This window comes from Aphis gossypii, chromosome 3 (assembly GCF_020184175.1).
Source record: "Aphis gossypii isolate Hap1 chromosome 3, ASM2018417v2, whole genome shotgun sequence".
NCBI lineage: Eukaryota > Metazoa > Arthropoda > Insecta > Hemiptera > Aphididae > Aphis > Aphis gossypii.
In genome coordinates, this window is record NC_065532.1 from 39,454,560 (window position 1) to 39,472,286 (window position 17,727).

Here is a 17,727-nt window from a genome sequence, read left to right on the forward strand (position 1 = left end):
ATCGAGGTTACTTATAAAACATAATATATAAGCTCAGATACGGGTCGACATTTTTTTATACCTTTTCAATTTCGAAATTATAAACAAAAATGACCCAATAAAACGAAGGTCGTAAGTTAAAAATAATATTTTTTAATATTTTTTTTTTTTTTTACAGCAATATATAAATTGTAAAAGTTACAAACTTACAATTAACATATTATACCAAAAACATTAAAGATACTACACAAAGCTATTTTTATCAAAATGTTCATTTTATAATGTTTTTCACAAAATATGTAAGGCCATTTAATTTGTAACACATTTATACCATTTACGAAAGGACGAATGAATAGAAATTAAAACTAACGATATCTGGACAAACATCCTTAATTCTGCAGAGCTTTATAAAATAACATGTAGGTTATTATATTACCTATATCAAAACATGCATCTATAAAAGAAATAATTATATCATTATAAATTATAATTATCGTGCATATCGTTTTGTATGTAATAAAAATAAAAAGATTATAATCAATCACTTCCGGATGTATCTTGGTGGAAGAACTATAAACATATTCAAAGCACTTGAAAAATTATTATAGTTTCGCACGAAATAATGGTCTGATTTTTTATGGACCATTTACCTAACCCTACTTGACGTTTGCAAAAGTTTCAGCAGAAGCGGGGAAACGGTTCGCCAAAAAATACACACTCACACAAAGGTTTTTAAGAGCAAAATTTAAATTAAAAAAAAAAAAGGAAATTAACATTATAAACTTTACCTGAGAAATGAGCGACCAACTACATAATATAAATACATATTTATTATATATATATATATATTTATATTTAACAAGTTATTAATAATATATATTGTACTTCATACTTTTTCAATGCAATCTTTTTTTGTTGTTATGTTGAAAAAGTAGCATTTATTTTTGTTAAAACTGGTGACACTAAAATAAAAAAAAATAAAGAATCATTTTAAATTTTTTTATGCAAATGTAAGTACATTGTTTAAAGTTTTTCTAACATTTTCATACCATAATTTTATGAAAGCTATAATTATTGATGTTTAACATAATGGAAGTACACTTATTTAATCATTAAAAATATACGTAATAATATTATACTACCCACTACCCAGAGGGTTGTCTCAAAGATTAATTTTCTTATTATTTCACTGTAAATAGTATTAAAGTCGAAATAGATTATAGAATGATAATTATTTTCTATTTAAAATCACATTGTAAAATAACCTGTCTTTATAGCCCTTAAAATTATTATTTTATGGGTTAATGCTCGTGAATATTCTATCACTATATGAGATTTTATTTGTATTATAGTTCAGAAACAATATTCAATATTTTTGATACATCTCGTAACATATTTCAATTTATGTCAAAAATCAACAATATAGTTAATGAAACATTTATTATTAAATTGTAACAAGGGTAAGCGTAGATAAGCATGAATTCAGAACAGTAAATCAACTGCAGTCTGTGGTCTTTGAAAACCATATAATTTAAATAAACTTCATTTTGTTATTTATTTATTTTGCGTATTATATAATATGATAATGACATAATTATAATATTTAAATTCAATTTTACACGAACAATAATTTCTTAAATAATACGTACCGATAATTTAAACAAATTTATTGTTGTACATTAAGTGTTTATTAATTAAATCCTATAGTTTATTTATTTAAAATTATGGTAGATACATTTACGTGCAATTATATCGATGCTATAGTGGGTTAGAATCTAACTAGAATAATTAGGTAGGTAGGTACTCTACTGTAGGTAACGACACGAAAAATACTACAACCGAATACAAAATGTAATTTTTGTTAAAAAAAAATAAGAATACATGTTTATATCATCATAATATGAATTGTATTCATATGAAAAACAATTTTATTTTAGTGTTACATCATAGTGCAGCACGGAATTTGAGAAATGTTAGTATCCATAATAATTATAGACGCACTTATAATATGTACAATGTACACCGTATTAAAAGTTTATTAAATTACACTACAATAATAAATTTACTGTAAAAAAAAAAAAAATGCTCTCACAATTTTATAAAACATACGAAACTATTCAAGGGTATTTTCCATGTATTCTCTTGATGGTCCATATCTCTGAATTCTAGAAAACACTTTATTTTTTATTTTTTTATACAAACCGCATTTAATAAATAATCCAAATAATAAAATTATGTCACATAAAAAAAAGACTAATATTATGAGACAGGAAAGGGTTGGCAGCAGCCCTCTGGTATATATATATATAGGAAACTACCAATATATCTGTTATTATGTTATATCATAAAATAAATCTTGTTTATTTTACGACGACAAAAAATTGTTATTGATTTATAAACGTATTAAAAATAGTTCTTAACTAACAACGAACAGCATACACATATAATATTGGTGTTAAGTCGATGCGGTTATACGAGTATGTAGGATTGATAAGATTAAATTATTAATTAACTGAATACCTATATACTAACAATTTCCTGTTTTATTAAATACTTCCTATATCCTCTAAATGTGTAAATATGTACGTATATGTGTTATGAGAAATTCGGGGCGGTATTGTGAACATAATACAGAATGAGGATTTTATTGATGCGTTTAATGGCTATACTAACTTTTATGTCAGTTTTTAACTTCTGTGATGTTTTAACACAGTTATAAGTATCAGCCAATTATAAGCACTAAGATTTTCAAAATAATTACTGAAGTGGTTTTTTAAGTAATTAAAAAATTTTAATCATAATCTTTATTTTAAAATTAATATGTATATTGTATATATAGTAGCCACTTAAATTTATAGAAAAATCTGTAAATAATTCCCAAATATTTATCGAGTTTACACTAAGTAATATTTATCTTATAAAATTAGTTTAAGTAAGGTTTGAATTTTCGCTTATATTTATATCGACTATGCCATAAGTAGACGTGATACAGTAGTAATGAAGTGATGCCATGATAATATTATGACAATAGGATACATGTTTAACTTAGGTATAGTGTAAGTTCCATCGAATTTTTTATTAGATTATTCAAAATATATAATATGTTGTGCTGTGTCCACAGTCACAATAAAAAATAATATTATAAAAGAATTCAACTAAAAAACAATTTTAAGAAATTATTAAAATAATTACACGATTTACTCAACAAGTAATATATATATAAAAATTATGTTTTAAACATAATAAAATAAAAACTATATAAATACCTATTATATATGTTTGTTAATTACTTACTGTGCCCAACATCATGAAAAATAATACAAAAAATATAAATATAAATTAATAAACCATAAAATAAAATATATAACTAGTCGTTGGTATTAAAAATTAATCAATAGAAGTATAATAAATGGTAGAAGTAGCGTCTTTTAAACAAGTTACTTAGTTAAATATCGAACGTCAAATTCTAAAAATGGATTTTTAATTACTTATTAGTTTCTACTATTTCAATTCCAACTTAGAAATCTCATGAATATCTGTATAACAAAATATATTTTTTAGTCCGTATAATAGTCCATGATTATACAAAGTTTATGTATATATATATTAAATATTAATATATTATATTTACGAAAAACGTTCTGTTATATCCGTCAACCTACCTATAATAATATGTAATATAATACATATTAACGTGGTAACGTGGTAACAGTACTCAGTTCTTAGACCTCAAACCGTAAAATGTCGTGAATAAAAAATACACAGCCACACATATTATAATATATTATTATTTGCACATTGCACAACATAATATACTATATTATATTGTATAGTTAGGTATGTGCGGTTCATACAGTATAATGTTTAGCCAAAAGTTCATGTTTATACAGACGGTGACCCCGTCACGTCAAAAATAATTACTATAATTTAAACAATTATAATAAATACTAAAAGTTGTCCGAATTACCACCAATTTTTAATTTACACAATTGCCGGGTAGGTTTTGTATACTACCGAACTTCATAAGCTCGTCTACGTGATAATTTATAACGTGCGATGTTATATGTATACAAAGCAAGTTCTTTATACCGCTTTTAATATAATATATTATAATGGAGTGTAATATATTATATTTTATATTATATATATGTATATGCATACTAGATGATTAATTAATAATTTTACGGTTTTACAAACATAATTCTCAGTAAATGTATGTACAATGTACATTTTAAATATTTTTTTACATATTTTGAAATTTTCGACAAAATATATTTTCAATTACACTCCGTTCATCTTATACTTAAATACGTATAACTATTTATAATAACTTACAAATAACTAGTTCAATTTCGATTTTTATATTATGATTCTTAAAATATTAGGTTTAAAATTCGAAATTAAAGCCAAATAACAATGTAAAAAAAAAAATTATTTTAGATGATGTTAAAATATACACAAATAATGGAATAACAAAATACCATAAACAATTAGGGGCTGTAGTGAAAAATTATAAATTATCTACAGTCAGGAATACAATAATATCCGCAAATCAACCATAAATAGAGCCAATCACTATCAACCATTCTTAAAAAAATATAAAACTACAATAATTATTAAACATTCATATTATTTAGAGTTCACAGTGGACAGAAAAAAAGGAACTAAACCAGGGTCCAAGACACCAAATAGAACACCGCATTAACTATACAAATCATCCTGGAACACCTTAAGAACTGAGAAGGACCTTCAAAGGGTCACCTAACGGTCAAATGGCCTACAGCTATGACAAATCGTCGGTCACAATTAGAATTTCCTCATGATTGATTAAAACTACTCGGTCACAAATCTGGCGAAGGCATTCTAACAGAGCATACCGTAATATTAATGTATATGGAATAAAAACCTAATGGAGAGCTGCACCAGCAAACACCGTCTGTGATGTCATTCACCGGTCACACGATGGTTGTACCGACAACAAAGCGCGTGGATACAACACCAGACAACTAATGCGACAATATGTTACTGAAAATGACAGTAATCCTATTGTAGTAGAAAGAATAAATGATTCTCGTAATAAAAGCATTTGGAAGGGATGAGACACCGTGTATAATACAATACACGATAAAAACTGCATCGACTAAACGTCACAGTTATAATAAGGAGAAGCACTATAGGGGAGCGCCTTTATCGGAAACTAATAACAATTAAAGATAGCAATTCTACTCTCCAAAATCACCTACTTAATTGTAGGTGACTGCGGAGCCATAGAGTTAACTAAGTCACATAATATTATATTGTATATCCAACACCATCTCAATGAAAAATGTATATTGTTTTGTACAGTATTATTTAAATATATTTTTTCCAGATTATTTTTAAAAGAACTATAAAGAATATAAGAATAATAAAAAAAAAAACTAAATAAATCCAATTTGCTACCAGTAACCGTCCTCAAAGTTATATATCAGAACAAAAAAATAAGTAAAACCCATACATTTATTGTTATGCTATGATAAATCTAAATATATATATTAATGAACTCGTTACTCTTTCCAATTATATGACAACATAATTTACGAATATTATAAGGTACATATTACATAATATATCTAAATACTTATAAATACAATATTATAATTACTATGGTAAATTTAATTTTACTCAATATTTTTCTGGTTGAATCAAACAATTATTCAAACTGAAAGTTGTATTATATTTTAAGAAATACTCTGTATGAATGTATAGAACAACTGAGAATAGCAAGGCGGCTATCTATGAACTTCCGGCAATTATATTATAACTATAAACCAGACACAAGTATTTTAAGACATTTATTGTAAACTTAAACTTTGGTAGAGTGGTGTGAATATAGTTTAGTCTTTAAGAGTTTTATGAGTGGGTCTGCAAAACTTGTATGCGATTTCCATGAAAACTATTTCAGATTTCTTTAAAAAAATCCATATCATTAAAAGTAGTATTTTATTGTCAGTGACAATAATACAACAACAGAACTACATCGTGTTTAGATTATATAATATGGCCATATTATGTGCACATCTATATTATACTATTGTACCTGCTAAAATATAATATAATATAATACATAATCGACGTCTGATAATAATCAGACTACTACGTATTATTTAAATTACATCGTCAAATATTAGAGTAAAGTGACGTGATCATTTATGAATAACGTCAGTCACCGGAATGACACGTGTATCGTCTCATTATTAAAAACCAATTTTTTTACAATATATTAGAGGGTTTTATATTCGCGTGACTGCGGTAGCATTTCGTCTATTAAATTACGGAAACGTCCTTTAAAATTATCCAACGTTCACTGCGAGCCACTATCACACAATTAGCTCGTAAGTTCAAAATTAAAAAAATGAATTTTTGAGTTATTTTTACGTTTCAATTATAAAACGTGTCGTAATAAAATAAAAATCCAGGAATCCCCGGGATTAGAATATCAAATGATACATCATATTGTACAACGATGAATTATGTAAATTAATAATTACTATTGCATGCTAATGACTTAGACCGAGTTAAACCCACTTACGGTTCACAATAGAGTACAAGTACAGTAAAATAGAATAAAAAATGGGTATTATTTTAATTTTGGTGGTTTATATATTATACCGTGTAAATGTTTATAAGTATACATACCTACTGAGCTGATGACTGTTTGAACTGTTTTGAACTGTTTGACAAAAATGCGGTGTTATTTTATTCGTAGCATTAGTTTTTTTCCATTTGAATGCAACCTTAAAATAGTTTTATTCATCACTGTAAATTATATAATAAATATTGTATTTTTAATTTTTAACGTTAAAAATATTATATTAAAAATCAATTCAGAATGTTACTTACTTTATATTAATATGGTAACTACCTACGTATGTCCTTTATACACATTAAAGTGGAACCACAGCTATGAGGGATGAAAAGATAAATATGTCGTCAGCAAAAATTTCTATAAGTTGTACTTCATTGTTTTTAAATTATGAGAGCGGAGCGATAATTGTATTGATTTCGCAATGATGTGTGTTTTATTTTTATTTCTGTCATCATCTTTTGGGGCAGTAAAAATGCTTAGATTTTCAACTTAAATATCGTATCTGGTAGAAAATTAGATTTAGTTAATCAAAAATAAAATATACTTTTCTGAAAAATTGGGGTGGGGGACAAGTAAAAATGAGAATTATTAAGCAAAACCAGTTTTTGACTAGATTTATTTTATTTTTTTGCTGTTAATCAAAAACAAATAATCGTCAGCGGTCTTCACTAGGATTTTAGTAATATAGTATATGGTCGGTCGGATTCTTGCCATTTCACACCTCTGGATTAGGTTTTAGTACTGTAGAGATAAAGTACTGTAAACAATGTTAATAAAAATAAGTATAAAGATTTATCAAAATAAACATAATTCCCAAAATAATTTCATTAACATTTAAAGTTTAAATTTTGACAAAATTGAATATTTACTCGTAAAATAACAGTTTCTCATCAAACAATTTACTTATGTTGTTATTCTTGATTCAAATAAGTTTAAATTAATTACTTGTATTAATTGCCAATTAATTGGTAACCTATATTGATACTTGATTCATAAGCAAAAATTCTAAAATATATCATTATTTAATACATCATCATATTTAAAATTTTATAATTATTATTTATAACATGAAATAATTTGCAAAAGTAAATTAATAAACTCTTTAAAAAAATACTGACTCCGGTATACGCGAAACCGGTATGAGTTACTAAGTTACTAAGACAAAAAGTCATAAATTATAATGTATACTATAGAGTATAGACTAAGACAAAATTCTGTATCTTCAACAATATTTAAAGAATTTTTGCTTAGCCTATTGATTTTAAGGCGTTTTAGGTTTTAAACGTTATCTACCTACATAGTACATATTATTTTTGTTCGGCAATATTTCAGATTTACGTCATCATATTCGCCTACACAAGCAGAATTTCATCATCTTTTTTTTTTTTTTAGACTTAAGGTGTTTTAGCTTATAATATACATGTAACATACAACTAGATAGAGTGTGGCCGACTATGACGTGCTAAGAAATAGTTACATAAAAAGTAAAACCCAATTTCAAATGTCATCATTTACGTTCATACCTACATTTATGGATAGATACATTCGGGTAACAATTAAAAATTATGTTCCAATTTTGTATATTATACATGAAAGGGAAATAATAAAACCAAGTACAATATTGATATGTGCACACTGCACACGTAACACAATATTCTATATCAAGAATAAACATTATTTCAATAATAATTAATATTGGGTATAGTATGACGATGAAAAGTGTACAATTATCTTGTATTGATTCAGCGCCAAAAACCATATAATACGCGTATAAATAATACATATCACTGGCAACAAAATTTTTTTCTGTACGGAACTCACATCAAAAAGATTTTTTAAAAAAAACATGCCTTCTAATAGCGAAAGTAACGTAGTTATCGATAGGTAATTATGCCGCTGTGGTTGTTTTAATATTATATTATAATATTATAAGTTATAATATATGTAAAGTAATAATAGTAAATAAATATAGCCGTATCGGGCCGGTTAATTAGGAACTTATATTATACAAATTAATTTTACTTTGTCAATTGTTATTAATAAACGCCCTCGACCAGGTTAAATCTAAAGTTATAGTTATCATTTAGTTTCTAAAGATCAGTTTTTAAGGTCAAATTAGCGTTACGTTAGTAAGATAAATTGAACCATCCTGCACGTGTGGGTGTTCTAACGAGATTGAGTGCTTGAGCTGGATTCACCGTGGGATTTATCTGGGTACGTATGGACGACACCGGGTAGTGACGAGTACGTAAGACTTATATGCAAGGTGGTGGAGGTCGAAACAGAATAAAACGTTATACAAACGATAATATACATATTATGTTTTTCAGGAAATGCCTCGAAGCGACTTTTTTTTTCTTTTTCTTTGTTGTAAAATATTCAAGAATGGTGGGTATATTATAAAACAACGCCCAGAGCCTTTTTAAGAATTTTTGTTCCTCCAGGCAAACAATATTATTATTATTCCAACTCTAAAAATATCTCACGCTATTATTTTGTTTCCAATGACCTAGCAGAGTAGAAATCCTTTAAAGTTTATTTCAATGACATTTATTCAAGTGTTCAACTCACTTTATTTTATTCGAACAATAAAAACATTTGGTAGTTTACGATTTACTTTTTTTCTAACTAAAATATTGACAAAATCGTCATAATATTTCACAATAAAATTTCATGAAAAGTTCTAAATAATATTAATATTTTCATTTTACTTTAAGTCATAGATAGAATTTATAACTACTTCTTCTTATCATTAGGAAAACTATACACTGTAATAGCACCGTGTCAGTAGACAAACTCATTTGTTCGTTTTAATTTTTAAAAACAAAATACATTCCACGTGGTGTTTAATTCCAAATAAATTTGATTTTTCAGAAACCCATAGGTGCATTGGAAAAACGGACTAAATGCTGTTTATGCTGCAAAAGCAATAAAGTAGTATTGCAGTGCTTACTAGAAAGGTCAGCATATGTGTGCGGCGAGGCGCTAAGACTAAAAGCCAACATAAAAAACCAAAATGAAAAGGACATCAGACTTAAAGTCAGATTACTGCAGGTAAAACTTTTTTTTTAAATAGTATTCTAAATGTACAATTTACAATAAACGCTGCATATTGCGTTTGTGCGTATACCTATATAATACACGAATAAGCAGTGAGTATAATTTAATATGTATTAATTGACCAAACAGATCATATTCACTGACTTTTGCGATATTGGAAAAATATATTTCCTTTTCCTACGTAGAAAAATACATTATAACGGATCATTATTGAATTTTGTTTATAAAAATTATATATTTAACTTATACTAAGTCTATTAAATAACAATCATATTATTATATTATTCATTAGTCATTACTAATTAATATTAAATAAAATAATAATTTCTGGTATGACTATATGTCTATATCAGGTAATGATATATACAAACATTAAGAACTAAATACCTACTACTAACATTCAATTAACTGTCTATTTCTAAATTTATATATTAAATGCTAAGTGCCTATGTTTCGAAACATCATAACAAATGACAAAACTATAAATTTCCAAAAATTCTAATTCAAAAGTTGTTCTTATTTAAATTAACATAGGTATCATATTTTTATAATATTATTACTGTGTTTCAATATAAAACGATTGACGATTTACATATTTTTTTAACACACTATAGTACTACCTATATATTATTGTATACATTGAAATATTATAAGCCACAACTATAGATAGATAATTCTATATTAATCAATTTATCATTTTACTAAAGAATTACTAACTTATTGTAAATATATATCTGTATAAGAGACGAATAAAAAAATTGATTAAAAAGAGTTACAAAATATATAAAACGTAATCCGTATGAAAAAAATACAACTGAATTTAAACATGGAGTGAATCGACAATAGTATTATGTGTATAGCGAACTCTACATATTATAGGATATATATATATATATACCTAACAACGAATTAATTTATTTTTAAATTTTAAATTAGGTTACGCTACGTCGTTTTAAATTGGTTGATGTATAATATACTAAATTAAATCTCAAATACAGCTGTATAATATCGACTATCATTCATATTACACACAACGCCATTTATACCTCCCATCGGACATATAGAATTCGTTCATTATTCACTCAGATTAATCGTTCACAACCTAAATTCATCAAAATGTAAAGGACGTGTCATATTAAGTATTTCCCCAGTGTGTACCTAATGCAATTTAACTAACCCCGGAATTACGACATTATTTGTTTGTTTAAATATTCAGCTTACATAACTTAAATCAATACCAATAATTATTGATCTAACCCAAATCGGACCGAAACTTTAAATGCGATGTATATAGTATATACCTTGAGCGAAGCGTGGACTAATGTATTGGTTTAACGAAGCTGTTTTTTCATCAGAACACTTTTTGTGGTTGTAAATATTTTAAAAGTTTCATAGTACACACATTTAATGGACTGAAAATTTTAACTCGGTTATTTTTTCAAACGTTTAAATATACATGGACGTTCCTCTAAGCCAAAAAAAGCATTGCTTTTATTTAATAACGGTGAAATGTGTTGTATTAACTGATCAAATAGTACGCAAAAACAACACCTAAAATAATTACCGAATAAATAAAAAAGTATCCTATTTACAGATAAAAGACTTTATTATCAAAGTCGAAGATTTGATTTATATATTAGATCTATTAGATTAGGGGCTTAATTAATCCTAATTCAAAGTTATTCATATTATTTTATTAAAATACTTAGGTATAATATAAATTCATAGAAAAATATCTTATGAGCTACCCTCAATCTTCAACACTAACTTTGACAACAGTGTACATACCTACACCTTAACGAGTTCAATTATAAAGACGCACAATATAGTTTTTATTTAAATTTTAAAATATAAACTATAAATAATCCAATAACTATTAGCAACACAAAAATTATAAAAATATATTTTATCATATTATTATTATTTACAAAAGTCAGTCATGAATCAATTTTCATTCAAATCCGTTGTTGGCGATCTCGACTAAGATAAAATAGATGACTTCTATAATAACTATAATATTATATAGTCTTACTACTCTTACTCCTAAAGATCATAAACAAATTTAACGATTTAATGCGGTAAAGTAAAAATGTTAAGATAAGATTTTTAATGTTCTGGAAAAATCTGATTTTGGTTAAGTTACACAATATACCTACACTAGAACTTTCTCATTTCACTTAACTTCGGTTGTCATTTATTGACTATATTACGGTGTATATATATAACTTTCACTATAATTAGATATTGATAAATATTATATTTTATATAATATAAAAATGCAGAGCGACATCTTTTACAGTTATTACCTACATTATTTTGAGAAGTATACAAACTGCTCTAGAAATTTTCTATCTGGAAAATGTAAAATATACGCCTGATTTTGACGTTTTACACTACTAAATTACTCGCATAATTTATTGGTTTTTTAAACTTTTGATTTCATTAATGGTGAAAACCATTATTTTAAAACCATAATCCAAAGCAAAATAATTTCCTAAAAAAATGTGTTTTATAAATATTGATTATTTGTTATTAATCGAATAATTCTGTTTTTAAAAAAGCATAATAGTCAATTAGTCAATAGATAATTATTTTTGTTTAGACGTTCATTATTTATGTGTTATATTTATTTAATATTATATTGAATATATTATTGTGAATCGTCCATAATGAATGGCGATTTAAAATTATTTATTGCAAATACCATGAACATAGAAATTGGCCTCATAATGTATCCCATTAACTGTTAAATATTAAGTTATTATTTATAATTATATTTATTACTTCAGAAGTGCAGTAAAAACACATTATCATATATTTAAACAATTAATAGTTAAATTACCTAAAAATTTAAATAACAATAATAAACGTTAATTTTTTTTCCAACTGAATAAATTATCAATAGTTACCAACTTAATTAGTTTTATAAAGGTAAATTTAAATTAAATTAAATTAATTATTGGTACCGAGAACATAATTTTAGAAGTTATTACAAATAGATATTATGTTTAATAATTTGTTTTAAAAGCTTTTAAATTAATATAAAAACGCTTGCCTTGTGAGATAAAACTAATAAAAGATTAATTTTTAATAAATTGTTTTAACCAAACACTTTATTTAGATTTAAACCCATAAATTCTCCCAGCATAAGATTATATGTAAATAATTAAAAGATTCGTCGTTTTTTTAAGAATTACATAAATATCTATACATAATATAGATTATTCCATATAACATATTTTATAGTTCTATTTATAATTATAGTACATAATATGTCTGTAATTTTTAAATTCAAAATAAATTTTTTAAAGTGTACATTTTCACGCGATCACTTGATTAAGCATGCTCAAAACGGAATATTAAAAGTAACATGAATATTATAATATACCCTTTAACACATTTTAGGTTTAAAAAATATAAACTTTTGGTAGGTAGTATAATATCGCAGAAATTCTATCAAACTTAATTTAATTATTTCGCGTTGTAACCAAAATTGTATAATCCATAAACTTTAAATCGCGTCCAACACTTACTCGAGCACTTTTATAATATTTATCATTATATTTAAATATATATATAATCTTTTTTAGTTAAGATTACTAATGATTAATAATTACCTAGTAAAGTACTATAATAGTATATAATAGATTAATATAACCCACAACTATTTTACTTTACTACATATCTAAATATTTATTTATTTATTTATTTATTATTATATGACGGGCGGAGCCCAATTTAAATATAACAGGTTATTTTTACATTACAGAATTATAAGATGATGTAAGATTAACAATTATATACATAGTTACAACAAAATTACAATAAACTATATTATGTAGGAGAAAGAGGGGTCAAGATTTGCATGTCTCATACAACGAGTAAGGGGTTCATTAACCAGATAAATATATAATATCTTTATTATTAAAGTGTATAAATATGATAAAAAAAAATATCATTACGAATAATAAAATAAAACCCATAATTTATGGTAATTAAAAGAATCACTATGACTATAGATCACAGAGTATGGATCGAACGGGTACCTACTAATGTCTTAGTAATAACTAACAGACAAAAACATAATATTTTGGTCATAATATGTGAATAAAATATTAACAATTTAAATCAATAATAATTCGGAAGAAGAGTTAGGAAATCATTATATAAGTATAACTTTTATAATATGCTTTTAGTAAATCGCATGTCAATTTACATTTGTCGGCTAGTATATAATCATAATATACAAGAATAAAGGACAACCGGATAATATATGTTTGTGTGTATTTATTTAATGATTTATAATCCTTTAAATATTAATTTTAATTTTTTTCTTTATAACATTATTGTTATTATTATTATAAGCGTGTAACGTTTTAAAGAGAGCATACAAATTTCGGTGTATCCTTCCTGTCACTGCAGCGCTTTTTACATTTATAAACTTAAATCGCTGACGATCAAGGCTCGAAACTTTAGGAATTTATATATTTATTTAGATTGTTTAGAAAATGGATATTGAAATTCTAGTTTGATACAAGTTCATCCATAATACACAGATTTTAAATACGAAAATATTTGTTACATAATTTTTTGTTTTTTTTTTTTTTTTGTAGAAATTCGAGTATTTTAGGTATAAGAACGAAAAAATATTTTTTACAAATTTATAGCTAAACAAAAAAATATCAGATTTATGACAACTAAAAATCTTAATTTTATATCGTTTGCCAATATAAATTAATTCTTTAATGGCTATTTATTACTCTCAGTGCAATTAACACTTATGTTATAATCTCTATTATAGGTACTGAGAAATCGTAATAGTGACCGTTGCGCGTCAACCAGCCCGTTTCCTTTTATTAATAAGGAGTCGTTTTATTTTTTTAAATTTAATTTAATTTTTTTATTATATACCTAATTTATGTAAATTATATTGTATTCAATAAATTGCATATTTTTGCATATTTTCCAATTTTTCGCTGTCTATTGTGATGTTTTTTAACGAATATGTATGCGCATATATTTGAGTACTTTTTAGCGCATAAAGTTCAGACTTTCCGAGCCTTACTGATGATCGATATTTTTATTATAATTTAAAATACAATAATTCGGTTATAATTACTTTACAAAAATTGTTGTTAAAATATTTTTTTCAGATTAAAAATTTACCTCATAACAAAATGTATTCGTGATTAATTATGAGACTTTTTTTTCATTCTACAAAACATAAATAACAAACGTGTTATGCAAAAAAATCTCCAACCACCGATGATAACGATTTTCCCATTATTATATTAAATAAATAATAACATATATTATTATGTTTGTATTATAGTATCGCGTTTTCTTTTCAGAACGTACATTATTCGGTAGAACGCGGCATGCTAGGCGTTCAAAACCAAAAAGACGTCCAACACTCTGTGTTGGAGTACATCGGCGAACCGATACACACTGGATGTGAATCGCAATGGGATTCAGCCGACGGCCTGGTCCTGCCAGTGATGCCACCTACATTGATCGGCAACTGCAGGCTGCTACAAATATATTACTTACTCAAGGTGACAAACGACGACGGAGATCGCGTAGATATCGTGATAATTATTATTATTTGAGTCTGAGAGTGTCCGAGTTCCAGTTTCTGTTTAATCGTGTCCGCGACTTTTTTTTTTTGTCACATTGACAGTACGTTAAAGAGAAGAAACCACTGTTGTAGTGTTCGTGAGATTCTCGTCTTATTTTTCTTTATTGATACCAATAATATACGATACAGCACCCTAAAGAAAAAATTGAAAACAAAAGATTTTTAAATTACGAAATTACATCATATTTTACAGAGTGATTCGCTGTATTGGAAAAGGCCGCAATAATTGTTTTTTTTTTTGTTTTTTTAATATTTTTGCGTAGTTTGCACTTCTTTCCGTAAAATAAAAATCCAATTGTTTTATCAGATAAACTTTATCTTAAATTTAATTATCAAAAGAAAACTTTTCTAAATATTTTAATGGATATTAAATTTTAATGGACAAGTTTTTTTTATAGATAATCATTTTGAATTTAAATGAGTGAAGTAAACAATAAGGTACCTTGGTGGTGTAAAAAAATTATTTTTACTATGAAACAATCACAATGTTTAAAAGGCCAGGAGATCATAATAAATTATGACATTGATGTACCTATATTATATACATACATTAAAAATGCCTTAATTGGATCTTAAATTTCACTAAAATGCTGGTTACACTGGTTAGGCTAAGTTATATTATTATTATGCTCGTACAGTAGGTAATAATTCTTTATTTACGAAGATAAAACTCCATTTTACATAATATAGATAACTAATAATATTTAATAGATTTATAGGTATAATACTGTTTAATTTTAAAAACGTATACATTTACACATACAAGTAGGTAATTACGGTATAATAATTATAATTTAATAGTTCTTAATCTTAATTTAAAATGTTTTAAATTTCTAAAATTACAAATAGCATTTTTCGACTTATTTTTCAAGGACATCAAAATATTAGCGGGAGAATAATTCACAATTATTTTATTAGTGTTTTTAATATAAAAATATGTAGAATTAATTTATCATTCTACTATTCTAGAAATAAATAAGTTTACTTTAAATTGAATTTTATTTAGAAGATTTGGTCAGTATAACACTCTAAACAGTCTAAACTATTATTATTAGTAAGATTATACAAAAATATTAAAATATTCATTTTTCTTCTACATTTTAATGAATCTATTCTAATCCAAAATAAATTTCCTCATAACCTGAGTAAGGGATCTTTAAAAATTGCACTTAAAAACAAAAAGTGTAGAAAATTATTTTGCACTGATTCTAAAAAAAAAAAGGCAGAACCATTGTTCCAGATTAGATAAGCTTACTCAAGACAAGATCATACTAAATATTAGTAAACTGGTTTTTAACTCTATTTCTATAAATTATAAATGATTATTTATAAAATATTTATTTACAAAACTAATTAATGATTTATTCAATATTAATTGTCCATAAATATTTATTAATATAACTTTGCTTCTGATTATGAAATTAAAAATATTTAGTATTATTATTCAATGCCTACAAAATGGTAGTGTCTTTATTAAAAATGTAGAATACATGTTATAATAATAATTAGTATAATATAATTTTAAATAAAAATATGATGCAATATAATAAACTATAAACTATAAGGTGACATACCTCATCACGTATATAACTATACAGTGTATACGAGTCACGAAACTTACACACGGTGCGTGTGTATAAAATATATTTTAACCTGTATTATAGGTATTATATTAAATGGCTTTCGAGATCTATACTTCAAAATACAAAAGGCAATAAATATAATTTTTCAGGGAAATATATAAAAAAAAATCATTTGGAACAAAAATTGACAGAATTATTTCTGTCAATTATACCTCAAATCTCAATGATTAAAATATGATGTGTAATTAAACAAAAAATAAAAGAATAAATTATGTGTAAAATGCATATTAAATTGAACAAAAAAATATTGTAGAATAAGAACTATTGAATCCAAACTTTGTCTAGTTTAATAATATTCCAATTTTTTTTATTATTGTTTTCGTTGAACATGAGTAGGTATTTAAATTTTAATTTAGACAACTAGGCCATAAGCATTACATGTAATAATTCTAGCAATAATAATGACAATAAACATATTTATATCGTATATATATAATAATAATTTATAGAAGTTCATAAAATTATTATAAATGTAAAATGTCTATAATACAAAATTCAAAAATACTACACACCTCATAAATTAAGCAAATATTTGTAGTAGAACATTTGGAATATTATATTGAGTTTGTATTCAAATATTTAATACATCTCATTTATATTATAATTTATAATAGCTAATGTCGTTATGTACAAATACAATTAAAATTATTAGTTACAAAAAAAATTTCTGCAGATTTATATGTTTAATGAATTAGTATAAATGATTTAGCTCATTAGCTGCAGAATTATTTCTGAACCCGTAGACTCAAAATACACTGACACTCTATCTGTTGAAATTT

General features: G+C 25.1%; 1 protein-coding gene across 6 annotated transcripts in view; it reads left to right on the top strand.

Annotated features, from left to right (window-relative positions):
• The window catches only part of LOC114121493 (arrestin domain-containing protein 3-like), an 82,011-nt gene that overhangs the window by 57,289 nt on the left and 6,995 nt on the right, over window positions 1-17,727 (top strand). For all 6 annotated transcript variants that reach the window (XR_007605199.1, XM_050204371.1, XM_050204369.1 and 3 more), the window contains 2 exons: window positions 9,482-9,661; window positions 15,019-15,222. Coding sequence is in view for 5 of the 6 variants with exons in the window: in XM_050204371.1 (XP_050060328.1) it covers window positions 9,482-9,661; window positions 15,019-15,222 (384 nt within the window). In the remaining variant the exon portion in view is untranslated. The remainder of the gene's footprint in view (window positions 1-9,481; window positions 9,662-15,018; window positions 15,223-17,727) is intronic.